Consider the following 18,919-nt stretch of genomic DNA (forward strand, 5'->3'; position numbering starts at 1 on the left):
ACTTTTATTATGTTAAGTGTTATTATCCATTAATAGTAAAGAAATGAAACTATTAATTAATAGAAAATTTTCATAAGTGCAATACCTAGAATAAAAAAATTTTAATAGGTGTAACTAAATTTATATTGAACCTTATTTTATCTTTTTGATGACTCAGATGTCATTTTCATTTTATTTCAATACCTTAAGGTCATCATGAGTGTTAATTAATCATCATGCTCTGAATATCTAGAAGTTTTGATTAATAACATTACTAAAGCAGCAGGACTTCGTGTGTCTAGGTAGCTTGAAGTTCAAGGTACATTTGTTTTTTAATAGATACGTAGTTATGTTATAGTATGCTTAACCTATATGCATATACTTTGAATCTTTTATATTTACTGAGTGTATTAAAAAGAAAACATTTTGCTGTCATCCAGTTTCTTTGGAGTCTAGACTCTGTGGCCAGCGCTTGGCCAACCCATGACAAAATGTGTATCCACCTTCTTCCCCCTTCTGCTTATGTATGTAAATGGGTGGGGGTCATCAAGTCCAATCAGGCACATTTTATTGAGCATTACTAAGTGTAAAATAACATCCTAGGAATTCAAAGGCAGGGATCCAGAGGATCTGCTGGGTGTGGGAAGAAGACTGAATTTCTGTTTATCTGAAAAGAAGACAATGTTATCTTTATAAAGACTGAATATATTGGTAACAATAATATATGTGTCTATTTTGTAAATTGGTATATGAGTGTGTGTACAAATGTGTTTAACTGATGTGGTTGTGTGAGCAGGAAAATTGGAAAACCACAGCTCTGAAAGATACAAAGAACTTTGATAAAATCTTTTAGAATAGGTTTCTATATTACTTTACAAACTAGCACTGATATTCTCAGCCACGTAAACTACTTCGTGTAATCGGTCCGGATTCATTTATGGTAATTGAAAACATTATTTGCAAAGGACTGTTTTTGGCTTCAATTTAGGCAGCTGTGGGGAGTGGAAAGAGTACTGAGTTTGAAGTTCATAAACCTGGGGTTGATTCCTGCCTTTGCCACTTTCTGTGACCTCAGGCAAGTTACTTAACATTTCCAGGCCTCAGTATCATTACACGTGAGGTCAGATGATGCCACGACCACTCAGTGTAGTTGTGAAGTTGTAAATGTGATGGGGCATGGCACACAGTATGTGGTCAGAAATGCTACTCTGATGTGCTTCTCTTTTATCAGTATTATATAGTATTTATCAGTATTATGTAGAATTTTTCAGTGTTATTGGAAGTGATTTCAAGGACTTTTGTCCTGTGACATCACAAGTATTTTAAATTGCCCAACAAGAAGTAGGGTTTTGGGGGCTCCTGGGTGGCTCAGTGGTTGAAGCCTCTGCCTTCGGCTCAGGTCATGATCCCAGGGTCCTGGGATCGAGTCCCGCATCGGGCTGTCTGCTCAGCGGGGAGCCTGCCTCCTCCTCCTCTCTCTCTCTGCCTACTTGTGATCTGTCTGTCAAATAAAAAAAAAAAAAAGAAAAGAAAAAAAAGAAAGAAGTAGGGTTTTTGGAATTTGCAGAGCAAGACTAAATTTTCTCATTATTTTTTACTGCATTAGCTACTGTTTTAATAACCTTATTTATCGAACCTTTCCTAATAGATTATTCTCTATGGCATTTAGACATACATATGCACACAAGTAGTTTTGATAGTTAAATATTTTACCTAGATGTAGCTAAAAATTTCATTCTTAAATTTCAAAATTAACTTATTTTTTTGCTAGAAGCAGCCATATTTCTGAAGAATTTCCTAATTACTGCCATTTGTGAAAGAATTGTAAGATTATATTTGTTTGGTTATGTAAAACTCTTTCTTATGATTTCCTTAGTTTTGAACCAGGAAATTGAGGCATTCAGTCTTTCTGAAGACACTTCATCAGGAATTTCTGAGGACCGAGTTGTCAGCGTGAGCTTCCGAGTTCTCTACCCCATCGTTATTACCAGTCTTGGGGTGTTTTATGATGCCAGTGATGTGGGTTTCCAGAGGAACATCACGGTCAAGCTTTATCAGGCAGAACAAGAGGTAATGCTTTGTTTTGTACAAGGTTTTCCCCATTTTTTCTTTTTAAAAAATACCAGCTTTTTCCTCATGGCATTTAGTAGATTGGGAGACTATATAATTACATCTGGTTGGAAGATTTCCACTTTTCTTCCCTTACTGATTGGATACATTATAGCATAATATAGTAATATGCTGGTTTGGGCATAGAATACCAGTGAAAAATAATGTGTTATATCTAGAAAAGAAGAGGTTGGGGCAGATTAGAAATTCCCAACCTGAAATCCCCTAAAGCCTAAGGAATTACAAAAGTTGATAATGAATGTGGAAACTTTGGGACTCTGAGGTATAAGCAAGTATTAGTGTCTCTTCGTTCCAACCCTGAAAGTCTGTCTCTATAATACAAGGCTAACAGCTACTTCGAATGTCTTTTGTAATAAAGATGTTGAGTGACTCAAAGGTTAAAACAACTGGGGTTACTCTCTTCCTGGTATGTAGGGTAATCTGATTTGTTCATTGAGTACATCTGAAGGAGTATATTAGGAAGGAATTGTATTTGAAGAGATCCATTTGTAGAAATCTTGGAGGAATTATACAGTGAATGCCCATGTAGCCACCTAATTTCTACAGTAGTTAACATTTTGCTGTATTTCGGGGCATCTGAGTGACTCAGTCAGTTAAGCGTCTGCCTTCAGTCCAGGTCATGATCCTGGAGTCCCAGGATCCAGCTCCATATCAGGGTCCCTACTCAGCTGGGAGTCTGCCTTTCTCTCTGCCCCTCACCCTGTTTGTGCTCTCCCTTTCTCTTTCAAATAAATAAAATCTTAAAAAAACAAACCAAAAAACAGTTTGCTGTGTTTGCTTTATCATATATAGGGTTGTTCAGTGATCTATCTTCTTATTTTTCCTGACTGTATTTCAGAGTCAGTTTCAGGCATCCGGACATTTTGTCCCTAAATACTTCAGCATGCATATCATTAACTAGACTTTTTTTTTTCCCCCATTAACTGGGCTTTAATATTTGTGGTTTTTTAAATTTTATGCACAGTGAAATGTACATTAGGTCAGTTATTTTTGTTTAAGTTTTTATTTATTTAAGTAATCTCTACACCCACGGTGGGGCTCGAACTCATGGACCTGAGATCAAGAGTCACATGTTTTTCTGACTGAGCCAGCCAGCACCCCCTTGGTTAATTTAAACTACATAAAGCTGTGTAACCCAAACTCCTATCACCCTGTCCCACTTTTGAGAAGTGGCCACTCTTCCTTTTTTTTTTTTTTCCCCCCTCTGTTATCATAGACTGGTTTTGCCTGTTGTGATATTTCATATGTAAATAGAATCATAAAGTACTCCCCTCTGTAAGGCTTCGTTCACTCAACCTGTTTTTATAACTCATCCATGTTCTTGTATGTATTAATGATTTTTCCCTTTTCTTTTACTTTCCTTTTTTTTTTTTTAAGTAAGCTTTATACCAAATGTGGGGCTTGAACTCACAACCCTGAGATCAAGAGGGCATACTCTACCCACTGTGCCAGCCAGGTGCCCTATCCCTTTTCCTCTTTTTAATTGCTGAGCTGTATTCCAGCAACATGTTTATCCATTCTCCTGTTGCTGGGCATATAGAATGTTTCCAGGGTTCTTCTCCTTTATTCTGTTAGTGGGATGAATTAACATCTGTTGATTCTGAAATGTTAAATCAACCTCCTCTTCCTCTTGGTCATGGTGTATTATTATTCTTTTTTTTTTTTAAGATCTTAATTTATTTATTTGCCAGAGAGAGAGCACAAGCAGTAGGAGCCCCAGGTGGAAGGAGAGAGAGAAGCAGGCTCCCCCCTGAGCAAGGAGCCTGATGTGGGACTCAATCCAAGGACCTCAGGATCATGATCTGAGCTGAAGGTGGATGCTTAATGGACTGAGAGACCCAGGCACCCCTCTTTTTTATATATATAGATATAGATAGAGAGAGAGAGAGAGAGAAAGAAAGAGAGAGAGAAAGAAAGAAAGAAATTGGGTTTCCTGAGGACAGCATGTAGTTGGGTCTTCCTTTTGATCTAGTCTGAGACTCTCTTCTACCTTTTAAATGGAGTGTTTATCCATTTACATTTAATGCAGTTATCGAAGTGTTTTTGATTTTGCTCTTTGTTCTATGATTTTCTGTTTCTGTTCCTCTTTCCCGCCTTCTTTAGGTTTGAGTATTTTTCAGAATTCCATTTCAGTTTCTCTCTTGTCCTATCAGCTACAGCTCTTTGCACTCCTCTTTTTTATGTGTAGTTGACAGAAAGATTACAATGTACATCCTATATTATAATTTTTCTTAAAATTAATGTACCCTTTCATGTAAAATATAAGAAGAGTATAGAGTTATAACTTATGCTTTAAACAGCTAAACATGTATTAAAGTAATTTAGAGGATCATCTTTTATGTTTGCCCACACATTTACACTTCTAGTGCCCCTCATCCCTTCCTGAATATTCAGGTTTTCTGAATGTGCAAGTTTATGTAATGAATTTGATTCGTTTTCTTTTTTCTGAAAATGTTTTTATTTTGTCTTTATTCTGTCTCCCTCCCTCCCCTCCCCCTCTTTTCTTCTGGAATATTTTCTGGATATGGAAAGTCTGGGTTGACTTCTTTTCTTTTCAGTATTTTAAAGATGCCTTTTTTTTTAAATTTTTACGATTTATTTATTTATTTATTTATTTGACAGACAGAGATTACAAGTAGGCAGAGAGTCAGGCAGAGAGAGAGGGGGAAGCAGGCTCCCCGCTGAGCAGAGAGCCCGATGCGGGGCTCGATCCCAGGACTCTGGGATCATGAACTGAGCTGAAGGCAGAGGCTTCAACCCACTGAGCCACCCAGGCGCCCCTTAAAGATGCCTTTTTAATATTTTCTGACCTTCATTGTTTCTGGTGAGAAGCCAACTATCCGTCATATTGTTGCTCCTATGTATGGTATATGTAAGTGGTTTTTTCGTCTGTTTGTCCTGGCTGCCTTTAAGATTTTCTTTTTATATTTGTTTGTTTGTTCTAAAGATTTTATTTATTCACTTGACAGAGAAAGACACAGGAAGAGAGGGAACACAAGCAGGGGGAGTGGGAGAGGGGGAAGCAGGCTTCCCGTTGAGCAGAAAGCCCGATGCGGGGCTCAATCCCAGGACCCTGGGATCATGACCTGAGCCGAAGGCAGAGGCTTAACCCACTGAACCACCCAGCACCCCTTTGTATTTGGTTTTAAGCAGTTTGGTTGTGTTGTACCTTGGGTGTGGTTTATTCTTTTTGTCTATGCTGCTCAGGGTTTGGCAACTTTCTTCTATCTGTAAATCTGTTTTTTACCAAATTTGAGAAACTTTCAGCTATTATTTCTTCAAAAAATTTTCCTCGGCCCCATTTTCTCCACTCTTTCTGGGATTCCAATTACCTGCGTGTTAGACCTTTTCCCATTGTTCCACAGATCATGATGCTGTGTCCATTTTTTAAAAATTCTTTTTGTTTTTCAGATTCAATAATTCCTTCCGTCTGTGTTCATATTGACAGACTCTTCATCTCAGATCTGCTGTTCAACCTCACCAATGAATGCATTTTAGATATTGTACTTCACAGTTCTTGCGTGTCCCTTTAATAATTCTCTTTTGTAGTTTTATTTCTCTAAAATTTCCTGAGCTCATTCATTTTGAACATACTTTCTTTACAGGTTTGACCTTAGATAAAATAATGACTTTCAAATCCTGTCTGTTTAGTTTAATATTTGAATCATGTTGAGTTCTGTCTTTATTGATTATTATCTTTTTTCTTGGGTATGGATTGGTTTGTCTTATATCAAGTAACTTTGGATTGTATCCTAGATATTATGAATAATTCATCACAGGATCTCTGGATCTATTATATTTCTTGAAGAGTATTGATTTTTGTTTTGTTTTGTTTTAGCAGGCAGTTAAATTGGCTAACAGAGACTATTTTTGAGAGGGAGAGAGCACACAAGCGGAGAGCAGCAGGCAGAGGGAGAGGAAGAAGCAGGCTCCCCGCTGAGCAAGGAGCCCTATGTGGGGCTCAATCCCAGGACCCTGGGATCATGACCTGAGCCAAAGGCGGATGGTTAACCTACTGAACCAACCAGGCATCCCTCCTTTTGATCCATTTAATTGTCTTAGTATATGTTGTCTTTTTTTTTTTAAACCATTCGTAATATTTGAATTATCAGTGAAGAGGCTTGGCCCAAACAGTATTTTGATAATGTTGATTTATCTTTTAGTTGCCATATTGTTAGCCAAGAAGTTAATCTTTGTCCTCAAGAAAGGCCTATTCTAAGGTGGATGCTAATAGGTTAGCAGGTACTCAAAATACAAAAGGTATTGCCACTATATGGCCAAGAACTGGTGTTAATGAAAGAAATAAGCATAATCCGCTAAAACCCCCCAATCCTAAAATTCTGTGTGGTCTTCATAGCTTTAACAGAAGTTTCTCCTGTAATAAGGTGGCCTATAAGAATATGCATGAGAGAAGTAGGAAATGTTCTTGCCTAAAACAAACTGGGAAGGACTCAAAGAAAACAGTACAGGCATACCTCTGAGATACTGTGGGTTCCCTTCCAGACCACCACAGGAAAGCAAGTCAAATGAACTTTTTGCTTGGTGCACCTGTAAGTTGTGTTTACACTTTATTATCATCTATTACACGTGCCATAGTATTAATATTAATGCACATGTCAAAAAAACAAGGCACATACCTTAATTTAGAAATACTTTATTGGGGGGCCCTGGGTGGCTCAGTTGGTTAAGCGACTGCCTTCGGCTCAGGTCATGATCCTAAAGTCCCAGGATCTAGTCCCACACTGGGCTCCCTGCTCAGCAGGGAGTCTGCTTTTCCCCCTGACCCTCCCCCCCCCCATTGTCTCTCTTTCTCTCTCTTTCTTCTCACTCTTTCAAATAAATAAATAAATAATAAAATCTGAAAATAATAATACTTTATTGGGGCACTGGGTGGCTCAGTCATTAAGCGTCTGCCTTCAGCTCAGGTCACGATCCCAGAGTCCTGGGATCAAGCCCGCATCTGAGCAGGGAGCCTGCTTCTCCCTCTCCTCCCTGCTTGTGCTCTCTCTCGCTATCTCTGTGTCTCTCTCTCTTAAGTAAATAAATAAAAAAATAAAAATACTTTATTCCTAAAAAATGCTCACCATCATCTGACCTTTAGCAAGTCATGATTTTTTTGCTGGTGGAGGGTCTTACGTCGATGTCAGTGGGTGCCGACTGACCGTGGTAGCAGCTGCTGAAGGCTGGGGTGGCCAGGGCCATTTCTTAAAATAAGACAGCAGTGAAGAAGGTTGCCTCACTGGCTGACTCTTCCTTTCACAAATGATTTCTCTGTAGCACGTGATGCTGCTTGATAGCGTTCTCTCCGAAGTAGAACTTCCTTCAGAATTGGGGTCCACTTCGCACACCCTATCAGCTGCATCCTGAATCCTTCGTCATTCCAGCGGTTTCACGGCATCTTCACCCAGAGTCGCTTCCATCCCAGGAAACCATTTTGGTTGCTCCCCCATAAGAAGCCGGTCCTTTTCCATGAAAGTTTCATCATGAGATCGCGGCCATTCAGCCACACCCTCGGGCTTCACTTCTAATTCTAGTTTTCTTGCTATTTCCACCACATCTGCAGTGACTTGAGCCTGTCAGAGTTCTCCACGAGGGCTGGAATCGGCTCCTTCCAGGTTCTGTTCATGTCCGTATTGGGCCTCTTCCCAGGACACATGAATGTTGTCAGTGGCACCTACAGTGGTGAATCCTTTCAGAACTCTTTCGGTTTCCTTTGCCCAGACCCATCCGAGGAGTCTGTGGCAGTCTTACAAAATGTATTCCTTAAATAATAAGACTTGAAGGTCGAAATGACTCCTTGATCCATGGGCTGCGGAACAGATGCGGTGTTAGCAGGTGTGGAAGCAACACTCATCTCGAACGTCTCTGTCAGGGCTCCTGGGTGACCAGGTGCATGGTCACTGAGCAGTCCTGTTTTGAAAGGAATATTTTCTTTCTGACAGTGGTCTCAGCAGTGGGTTTAAAATATCCAGAAACCACGCGTAAACGGATGCGCTGTCACTGAGGGTTTGTAGTTGCATTCATAGGGCACAGGCAGAGTGGATTTAGCATAATTCTTAGGGGCCCTGGGATTTGCAGAACGGCAGATGAGCGCGCACCCTCAAGTCACCAGCCGCATGAGCCCCAGCGAGAGAGTCGGCCTGTCCTTTGAGGCTTCGAAGCCAGGCGTTGACTTCTGTCTAGCTAGGAAAGCCGCAGGTCGTGTCTCCTTCTGGCAGAAGGCTGCTTTGTCTACACTGGTAATCTGTTGGTCAGTATAGCCACCTTCCTGAATGATCTCCACTCTGTCTCCTGGAGAACTTGCTGCGGCTTCTCCATCAGCACCTGTGGTCTCACCTGGCACTTTGAGGTTATGGAGACATTTTCCAGCTTTACGTTAACCTCTGCACCCACCTCTGCCGGCTTCTGGCTCTTCTCCCGCAGCTTCCTTGCCTTCCTCAGCCTTCATGGAATTGAAGTCAGAGCCTTCCTCTGGATTGGGCTTTGACTTAAGGCGACCGTGTGGCTGGTTTTGCCCCCTGTCCAGATGATGACTCTGTATCGGCAGGAAGGCTGTTCCACTTCACATGTTCCATGGAGAGGCCCTTAGAGTTTCCCTCAGGAACTTTTCCTTTGTGTTCGCAAAGAGGAATGAGAGGCCCAGCTTTCAGCCTATCTCTGCTTTCAACTCGCCTTCCTCACTAAGCTTTATCACACTAGCTTTGTGTGTGTGTATGTGTGTGTGTGAACTTGGCTTGTATTATAATTTATTTAACTCTTAGGTTTACATCCTTTAAGTTGAAATTTAAATTCAATTAGGATATAATGTATTATTTGTTTCAGGGATACAGGCCTGTGACTCATCAATCTTATATATACCCAGTACTCATTACAACATATACTTTCCCAGTGTCCATCACCCTGTTACCCCAACCTCCCACCTCCTCCCCTCCAGCAGTCCTCAGTTTGTTTCCTAAGATTAAGAGTCTCTTATGGTTTGTCTCCCTCTCTGGTTTCTTTTTTTTTTTTTTTTTTTTTTTTTTAAGATTTTATTTATTCATTTGACAGAGAGAGAGATCACAAACAGGCAGGGAGGCAAGCAGAGAGAGGGGAGGAAGCAGGCCCTCCGCGGAGCAGAGAGCCCGATGCGGGGCTCAATCCCAGGACCCTGGGATCATGACCTGAGCCGAAGGCAGAGGCTTTAACCCACTGAGCCACCCAGGCGCCCCTCCCTCTCTGGTTTCATATTGTTTTATTTTTTCCTGTCTTCCCCTATGAGCCTCTGCCTTGTTTCTCAAATTCCTCATGTCCGTGAGATCATATGATAATTGTCTTTCTCTGATTGACTTATTTCGCTTGGTATACTACCCTCTCATTCCATCCACGTCATTGCAAATGGCAAGATTTCATTTTTGATGGCTGTGTAATAATTCCATTGTATATATCCCCCACATCATCTTTCTCCATTCATCTGTCATTGGACATCTGGGCTCTTCCCATCGTTTGGCTATTGTTGACCACACTAGCTTCTGATTTAGAGTGAGAGACAGGCACCTCTTCCTTTCACTTGAACACTTACTGTGGAGGTATTAAGTGGCTGAATTTCAATATTGTTGAGTCTCAGGGAATAGGGGAGCCCGAGGAGAGGGAGCGGGGTGAGGAAGTGCTGGACAGTGGGTTTATCAGGTAAGTTTGCCATCTTATTTGGGAGCAGTTCGTGGCTCCCCCACAATTAAAGCAGTATCACAGATCACCAAAGCAAATACAGTAATAAAGGAAAAATGTGAAATACCACAAGAATGACCAAAATGTGACACAGAGACACAAAGTGAGCAAATGCTGTCAGAAGAATGGCGTCTCTGGACTCGTTCACTGCAGGGTTGCCACAGATTGTAAAAAACACTGTGCAAAGCGCCTTAGAGCCAAGTGCTGTTAACGAGGAGTACATAGAGACACAGTGTGAATCAGCCTTCTTTTATGTTCCTTTTTTGTGTCCGTGCCATTTTTTTCTTGTAAAGGTGCTTTCTGAATGGGGGCGGGGGTGTTCCTGCAGTACCTTTGTTCTGTGTAGAAAGATGTGATCTTTCAGTTTCTTCTTAACCCTTGGGGTTAAGCCTAATAATTCGGCTTGACTTAACACCTCATGCTTCCCCTAATGTTCCTCATTTCAAGGTGGGCTTTTTTTTTAAAAGCTATGTGGATTTTATTTCGTGTTTTAGAACTTTAGGACCGCTTTTGTTACCTTAAATATCTACATCTACGTAATAAGCGTGACCACACTGGAAAACACGATGGTGTCTCAGCATCTGGAGACGCATAATAACCCTGGCTGGGGCCATCGAGGATTAAGTTGCCCAAGACAGAAGATGCTGGAAAACTTGATGCATACACAGTGTCTAACGCAAAGTCTTTCTTTTTGTCCCCCCCACCCCTGTTTGCAGGAGGCTCTCTTCGTGGCCCGTTTCAGCCCCCCGAGCTGCGGCGTGCAGGTGAACAGGCTGTGGTACAAGCCCGTGGAGCAGTTCATCCTGCCCGAGGTATGGGGTGGAGGGGCAGGGCCGTGGGGCTGCGCGGTCACCACAGGCCTGGCGCTGTGCTCTCGAGGCCGCCGGTTGACACTTTGTTGTGCTGGCACAACCCTTCAGGGCGCTGGGTGAGGCCACCGGCTCTGTGCCCAGACGACCGAAGTGTAGCGCCCCGCACCGTCCCTTCCCTCGGCTCCGGGACACCTCAGCCGTCCCCACAGCGCCCCTTCGGACAGGCACTGCCCGGCTTGCTCAGTGGACCAAGAACCACGTGACAGTTCTAGTGACAAAGGATAGTTATAGGTATGGACTGATGGAACTCGAGACCCAGATACCGTTTGAGTAACTCGGGCCATTTACTTATCTAAAGAGGGCCTGGGTGGTAGGTGCAGGCGGGATAATTGCAGAGACCAGCCACGTTTCCAAGATGAATAAAACTTCTCGAGGTTGTGGAACATGTCAGAAAACACAGCTGTCCTGTTCTAGGTCCTTCTAGGTCCAGTCTTGAGTAGATGGGTCCTAGAGATCCCCTCTCCTACCTGCCAAGTGCAGAAACTAGAATCACTAGAGACATCGGCCAGTGGTTAAGCTGCAGGGTGGTTTCCGAGCATCGAGTGGTGGGCGAGAACGGATTGCTCAGCCATGCGGCTTGGCCTCTCCAGGCCGGTCAAGTCTAGTCTGAGTACATTCCTCAGGCTTTGGAACCACATAGGCGTCAGTTTCCCAAGCATCTCTGGGAGTCACCTACATCAGCTGTGGAGTTCGTCCTGCAACGTCAAAGCTGAGCTAAAACATGGAAGCCAGACCTGAGACCAGCTCTACTGACGAACTGAGAAACATTTTCCTGTTTGCCTTACGCAACGCATCTCATCATGTGCTGTGGGTCTTTGGTGTTCAGTACAAGTAGTTGAAACTATGTATGTCAGCTCTGTAGATGCGAACTGGATCTCCTTCATTTCACCTGTACATGGACTTCTGCTCAAAAACATTTATTTTTTTAAAGATCGTATTTATTTATTTATTTGAGAGAGAGAGAACACAGGCAAACACATGAGCGGGGGAGGGAGCAGATTATGTCCCAGCGAAAGTATTTTTACTTTTAATCAAGAGCAGTGGCTTAGCTAAGTCGTGTTCGCTAAGTGTTGGATCTCAGGTTTTGAAGGAAGCCATTCTTTGCTTTGTTTATTCATTTACTCAGAAAATGTTTGAGAAATTAGTGTGTGCCAAGCACTGGGGCTCTGTGAGGACACAGTGAGAGATCCCTGCCCTGAGAGCTGCTGCCGTCCTGGAGGGACGAGAGGAGCTGGCCCCGAGCAGGTACCTAGCTGACCACATGCCAGGCACTGTAGGAGCCATTGTCCCGGATTAACTAGTACGCAAGCCCCCTGAGGTTGTCCCGGATTAACTAGTACGCAAGCTCCCCGAGGGGGGAAGCAAGTCCTCAGTGAGACTTTCTGCTCAGAACGAGCGTGGGCAGCGCCCCAGGCTTTCTGTGGTTGCTAGAACTCTTCCCAGAGGAACAGTCCTGCTGCTCCGAGGAGCCCGGGGCACTGGCATTGTGTCAGGTGGTCTTGGAGCGGTCTGAAGGCTGGCATAGAGTGGATTTGCCCAGAAAAGGCTTCGGGTTGGCATGAGTAGGAAAGAGAAAAATGGCGTACCAGGGAGTAAGTACGTGAGGGCACGTTTGGGAGCAGGTGTCCGAGCAGGCAGCCGAGGGCGCAGCACGAGAGTCCAGGCAGCCCCGCGCTGCCACTCGGGGTCGGTGTGGCCTGTGCAGGCCGTTCAGTCTCACCGTGTCCATCCCTAATCCGTAAGATGGGGCTACGCCGGCCTGTTGAGAGGCTCATTCCAGGGACTAAATGATTTTCAGACCTGCAGAATGCCAGAACATGACGCTGCATGGTAAGCGTCCGGGAGATAAATGCACACTGTCCTCGTTCGTGCTGCCGCTCATCGGGACTTCTGGGACCTGTTGTTCAAGAGCAGAGTCTCTCCCGCCAGGGGCACTTAGCCATGCCCAGGGACTCGCTCAGGGTTACAGCTGGGTGTGCAGTGGTCCTGGCATCTAGAGGCCAACAGTGCTGCTGGACATCCTACAACACACACACTAGCCCCCACAACAAAGAATTATCTGGCTCAAAAGGTCGGTGTTGGCGACGTTGAGAAACTTTCAGAGGAAGGAGTCACAGTGTGGGGCGAAGAGGAAGAAAATCGGCTTTAATACTTCAGGCTAATCACAGCGTTACAGAGTCTGCCCCATTGTCTTAGTCAGTCTTCTAGATCGAATTACAGATTTTTTTAAAAGATTTTATGCACAAGAGCACAAGCAGGCAGAGTGGCAGCCAGAGGGAGAGGGAGAAGCAGACTCCCCACTGAGCAGGGACTCCCAATGCGGGGGCTCAATCCCAGGACCCTGGGATCATGACCTGAGCCAAAGGCAGAGACTTAAGCAACTGAGCCATCCAAGTGCCCCTAGAGGTACAAATTTTGCATTCGGCTCGGGTCATGATCCCAGGATCCTAGGATCGAGCCTCACGTCCATCTCCCTGCTCAGCGGGGACTCTGCCAGCCTGCTTCTCCCTCTGGCCCTCCTCCTCGCTCATCCTCTTTTTCTCTGTCCCTCTCTCTGACCCTCTCCCCACTCGTGCTCTCTCCCTCTCTCTCTCAAAATGAATAAATAAAATATTTTTTAAAAAAGGATTATACAGTTTGGCTAATCCGCAGAAATTATTACTTTCCCTTAAAATGTCCTTGTTCTTAGGAAATACATGTTAGAGTACTCAAGTGTTTAACAACCAACAAAAACAGAAAAGGACATGTATACAGACAGAGGAAAAGCAGATATGGCCAAATGTTAACAGCTGGTGAGTCTAGGTGATCTGGGGTTAATTTCAGTTTTTCTGTAGATTTGAAGTTTTTCAAAATAACTGGGTTGAGGCAAGGACTGGACTATGTATGTAGCAGGAGATGCTAATGATGGGACGGTAAGTGGCCATTTCGGTTAAGATTTTTCATGCCTACAGCCTTGTGAGCTTTATTTCACTTGAAGCTTTAAGCTAAATTGACTTTTTATTTTTCATTACTTCTGAGTAATATTTTTTTCTTTTAAAAATGTGCCATTATTTAACAGTGGCTGTACCCAGGGGTGAGGAGGTAGGATTATGGATGATTTTTGTTTTCTCCTTTTTGTGCATTTTCTGAATATTCTGTAATAAATACATATTAGCTTTATAAAAACAACTTATTAAGAAAGTTCTTCCTTTTACAGAAAAATTCTATTTTTGTTGAAACTGTTTAATTGTACATAGATGCTCATTTTTGCTGCCTCAAGCCTAATTGGGTTTATTAGCACAGAAAAAATGATAGTGATGAATGATTTGCCTGTGTGTCATCAGCAAAGAATGACGAAGACAAACATCATTTATGCCATTTTTCAAGAGAGTAGTAGACGATTTGCCCATCGTCTTACTCCCTCTGTGCCTCACGGCCTCCCAGAGTAACATGTCAGCAGTACAGCTTGTCAAGTAAGCAAAGCTCTTGTAATTGTTTTCATCTTGTGACTCACCAAAGCATAAATCGCGGTGGGAGTCACAGATTTAAACGGAGACTGCTGTGAGCGTCTCTTAAAATATTTATTTCTCTAATTTTGTATTTTCCTTACTGGTGCAGTTGAAACCTGAAACTAATTTTGATTAAAAAAAAGACTATTTTTGTTCCCCTGAGTCACTAGAGACATTGCTATTGGCCCTGTGGGTACTTGCACAGTCACTGTTGGTGACAGTTGACATTCCTTAGATGTCATTTCCCCAATCCATAAAAAATTGTTAAGTGCTAAAGTAGTATAGATTCAAGCTACTCTGTTGGTTTGGATGAGAAGTTAGAAACATGGCACAAGGGAATTAACATGTGAAAGGGCTTGCCAGAGTGAGCTTACCTTACGGGTGAGATCATTTATGAGATCTTTCTCCAGCCCACACCAGGCTGTTTCCTGGCTTCTGTTTTGGTTTTACGGTCTCAGCAGGGAATTGCCACAAACAAGTTGTTCCTCTTCCCAAGAGATTCCCAGCTTTCTGATGACTTTGTATTGGAGAGTAGAAGGCCGGCCTGTGAGAGAAGCTAGAATCAGAGCTTCAGCTGTGCCGCGGGGCAGGAGCAGGTACAGGAAAGGGAGGCTAGATTCAGCTCCCCCCCCCCCACGCCCCCGCCCCATCACCGCTGGCTTGTGGAAGTGCAGGGAAGACACCAGGATTGTGTTGGGGGCCGATGAGTTTTTCGGGCAGTTACCCAGTTTAGTCCACAGTGTTGATGCTGTGTCATATCCCAGTCACAAAGTTACTGCGGCCGGGCACCAGCAGGAGCCACCGTGAAACAGCAGGGTAAACGCCAGTCTCAGCTCAGCGGACAGGACAGAATGACTTGTTTTGTTTTCGTACTTTCTAGATTCATAGTTTCAAGGTGAAGCATTTTTATTTGGTCATGATAGCCTTTACCTTTGGGATGGATCATCTGAAATGGCAGGCCCGTGACCCCACTGCCAACTCCAGGGGACACTTTTTGTCCTTCACTTCGTTGATTGCATTTTTCTCTTAGCTTATATGATCTGCCTTCTTTTGGTCCAGCCACATCTGGCCCAGTCCTTCTTCCCAGTGTACTTCATCATCTCCTCTCTCACTTTCCTCTTTTCTTCAGAGATTTTCTTTTTAAGTGATCTCTACACCCAGTGTGGGGCTTGAACTCACAACCCTGGGATCAAAAGTCGTATACTCCACTGACTGAGCCAGCCAGGCGCCCCTCTCGATTTCCTCTTAATCATTAGGATTTGATACCCAGGTTTCTATTTGTTTCACTCCTTCCTCAGCAATTGTATCCATTACCGCCTGTTCGGTCATGGCTCCTGAATCCAGCTACGGCTCACATTTCTCTAATGTGACTTAGAGAAATTCTAATTTCTTTTCTACACGGGTGTTGCAGGGACTTTCTGGTGCTAAGATCATCTCTGTCCCGTCCGTCCTCATCTCCCCTGTATTTCAGTCTTGGGTAGCGGTATCTCCTTTTTCTCAGGCGCCCAAACCAGAATCATGGGATTTACCCTCAACTCTCATATCCAGGCACTCGCTAAATCCTATCAGTTCTTCCACCTGGATGTATTTGGTACCAGTTCTCCCAAACTTTATCACTATTCAAACAGCAACCTCTTTGACCTCGGCTGTGGACACTTATAATGACACACGTTGCCAGAGGCAAGGGAAACAAAAGCAGAAATGAACTGTTGGGACTTCATCAAGATAAAAATCTTCTGCACAGTGAAGGAAACAGTCAACAGAACTAAAAGGCAGTCCACGGAATAGGAGAAGGTATTTGCAAATGACATGCCTGATAAAGGGTTGGTATCCAAAACCAAATAATCCTGTTAAGTGGATCATGATGGAGTGCCTGGGTGGTTAAATGTTGGTTAAACGTCTGCCTTCTGCTCGGGTCATGGTCCTGGCATCAGGTCGCATGTCAGGCTCCCTGCTCAGTGCGGAGTCTGCTTCCCCTCCGCCCCTTCCCCTGCTCATGCTCTCTTTCTCTGAAGTAAATAAAATTTTGAAAAGAAATGCGCAGAAGACATGAATAGACACTTTTCCAAAGAAGATATCCGATGGCTAACAGGTGAAAAGATGCTCCACATCACTCACCAGCAGGAAAAACACAAATAAGAACCATGGTGAGGGGCGCCTGGGTGGTTCAGTCGCTTAAGTGACCAGCTCTTGATTTCGGCTTAGGTCATAATCTCGGAGTCCTGGGATCAAACCTCATGTTGGGCTCCGCGCTCAGTGGGGAGTCTGCCTCTCTCCATCTCCCTTGGCCCCTTCCGCTGCTTGCACACGCTCACATGCATGCTGTTAGATAAATAAATCTTTTTAAAAAATGAGATACTACCTTATACCTGTCAGAATGGCTAAAATTAGCAACACAAGAAAATAGGTGTTGGTGAGGATGCAGAGAAAGGGGAGCCCTCCCACACTTGGTGGGAACGCAGGCTGGTGCAGGCACTCTGGAAAACAGTGTGGAGGCTCCTCAGAAAGTTGAAAATAGAGCTACTCTACGACCCAGCAATCACACTATTGGGTCTTTACCCAAAGGATACAAAAATACAGATTCGACAGGGCACCTGTATCCCAGTATTTATAGCAGCATTATGTCACACACACACACACACACACACACACACACAGGAGTATTGTGCAACCATCAAAAAGAACGAAATGTTACCATTTGCAGTGATGTGTATGGAGCTAGAGATTATAATGCAAAGTGAAAGAAGTCAAAGAACGACAAATACCATATGATTTCACTCATACGTGGAATTTAAGAAACAAAACAGATGAACCTATGGTGGGGGAGGAGGGAAACAAACCATAGGAGACTCATAACCATAGAGAACAAACTGAGGGTTGATAGAGGGAGGTGGGTGGGGGCTGGGCTAGGTGGGTGATGGGCATTAAGAGGGGCACTAGTTGTGACAGGCACTGGGTGTTGTATGTAAGGGATGGATCACTGAATTCTGAAACCGATATTGCACTGTATGTTAACTAACTAGAATTTAAATAAATTTTTTAAAAATTTTTATTACTGTTAAAGTTTTAGAGGAATGTATACAAGGGCAGGAGGCTGTTTTGCCAGAAGAAAGACACATGATTAACCCAGAGCAGCTGCACGTTACCAAGGGTCTCGGACTTAGCTTTCAGGTTCTAGCACTGACCCTCCAGTTAGTTTGCATAGAGATGACCAGAATCTCACTGAATGAAACTGAATAAATTCACAGAAGACCGGTTTGTAAACCAGAGTACCTGTTCATTCATCTTTAATAGGTATTGGCTTATGAGATTTGAAAGTCATGACCCCTGTCTGGGAACCTCCTTACTGGGATGTCAGACACCAAAAACCCAACTCAGAGCAGTGCTGGGTTTGATCCTTGGCTTTGCTTACAGGAGTGGGATGTGTTTGTTTCCGAGAGCTGGCTCGTTCGGGCACGATGTGACTGGAATGGTCGGTGTCTTCCCATTCCTGCGTCTCTCTCCCACCAGACATTGCTCCGTTGCCCAGATTTCTCTCTCAGCCCAGCTTTTGTATAGGAATATACTTGATCTGTTGTTTTGAGGTAGTGAGTTTTTACTAATTAAGCTTCAATCTCAGAGCCTTCTCAGTTATCAGAGACATTGTTCCCTTTAACGTATGCATTTAATTATTCAACTCAGAAGGCAATCTTTTTTTCCTTTTTTTATGGAGATATAATTGACATATAACCTACTCATTTCAGGTGTACAGCATAATGATTGGATATTGCAGTATGATCACACTGAGTCTAGTTAACTTCCATCACCACAGTTACATTTCTTTTCTTATGAGAACTTTTAAGATCTCCTCACTTAGCAGCTTTCATATATACAACATTATTAACTGCCCACCATGCTGTACATTACATCCTCAGGACTTACTATTTTACAGCTGGAAATTTGCACCTTTTCACCCCCTTCTCCCATTTCACGCAGCCCCTCAGCACCCCCTTCTGGCAACCACCCATCTGATACTCGGTATCTAAGAGTTTAGTGTTTCATTTTTTGGTTTTTAAAAACGTGTTGGATTCCACATATAAGTGAAGTCATATGGCGTTTGTCTTTCTCTGACTGATTTCATTTAGCATAACGGCCTCAAGGTCCATCCATGTTGGAAATGGCAAGGTTTCCTTCCTTTTATGGCTGTATAATATTCCTGTGTCTGCATGCATGTGCGCACGCGCGTATGTGTATTTGCATCACATCTTCATCCATCCATCCATCTGTGGGCATTCGGGTTGTGTCCACATCATGGCTTTTGTAAACATGCGGCAGTGAACAAGGAGGCACAGATGTCTTTTCAAGTGGGTGTTTTCATTCCCTTTGGATAAATACCCAGAAATGGAATTGCTGGATCATATGGTAGTTCTAGTTCTCAGTTTCTGAGGACCCTCCATACTGTTTCCACAGTGTCTACAACGGTTTACATTCCCACCAGCAGCGCACGAGGGTTCCCTTTTCTCCGCATCTTAGTCACCATTCTGACAGGTGTGAGGTGGTCTCTCATTGTTTTGATTTGCATTTCCCTGATGATGAAAGCATCTTTTCATGTACCTGTTGGCCATCTGTGCGTTGTGTTGTCTTTGGAAACATTCTATTCAGATCCTCTGCGCATCTTTTAATTGGATTGTTTGGTTTTTGCTGTTGAGTTGTGGGAATTCTTTATATGTCTGGGTAGTAATTCCTCGTCTGTTACATCGTTTGCAA

At 43.4% G+C, this 18,919-nt stretch overlaps 1 protein-coding gene across 3 annotated transcripts in view; it reads left to right on the plus strand.

Annotated features, from left to right (window-relative positions):
* LOC116862490 (UDP-GalNAc:beta-1,3-N-acetylgalactosaminyltransferase 2-like) overlaps positions 1 to 18,919 on the plus strand; it is a 57,045-nt gene that overhangs the window by 22,041 nt on the left and 16,085 nt on the right. For 2 of the 3 annotated variants that reach the window (XM_032849796.1, XM_032849797.1), the window contains exons 4-5: positions 1,856 to 2,049; positions 10,530 to 10,625. In XM_032849796.1, the coding sequence (XP_032705687.1) occupies positions 1,856 to 2,049; positions 10,530 to 10,625 (290 nt within the window). The remainder of the gene's footprint in view (positions 1 to 1,855; positions 2,050 to 10,529; positions 10,626 to 18,919) is intronic. The other variant, XM_032849798.1, reaches the window with a different exon arrangement.

This window comes from Lontra canadensis, unplaced genomic scaffold (assembly GCF_010015895.1).
Source record: "Lontra canadensis isolate GAN:19392208 unplaced genomic scaffold, GSC_riverotter_1.0 scaffold248, whole genome shotgun sequence".
In the NCBI taxonomy this organism is placed as follows: domain Eukaryota; kingdom Metazoa; phylum Chordata; class Mammalia; order Carnivora; family Mustelidae; genus Lontra; species Lontra canadensis.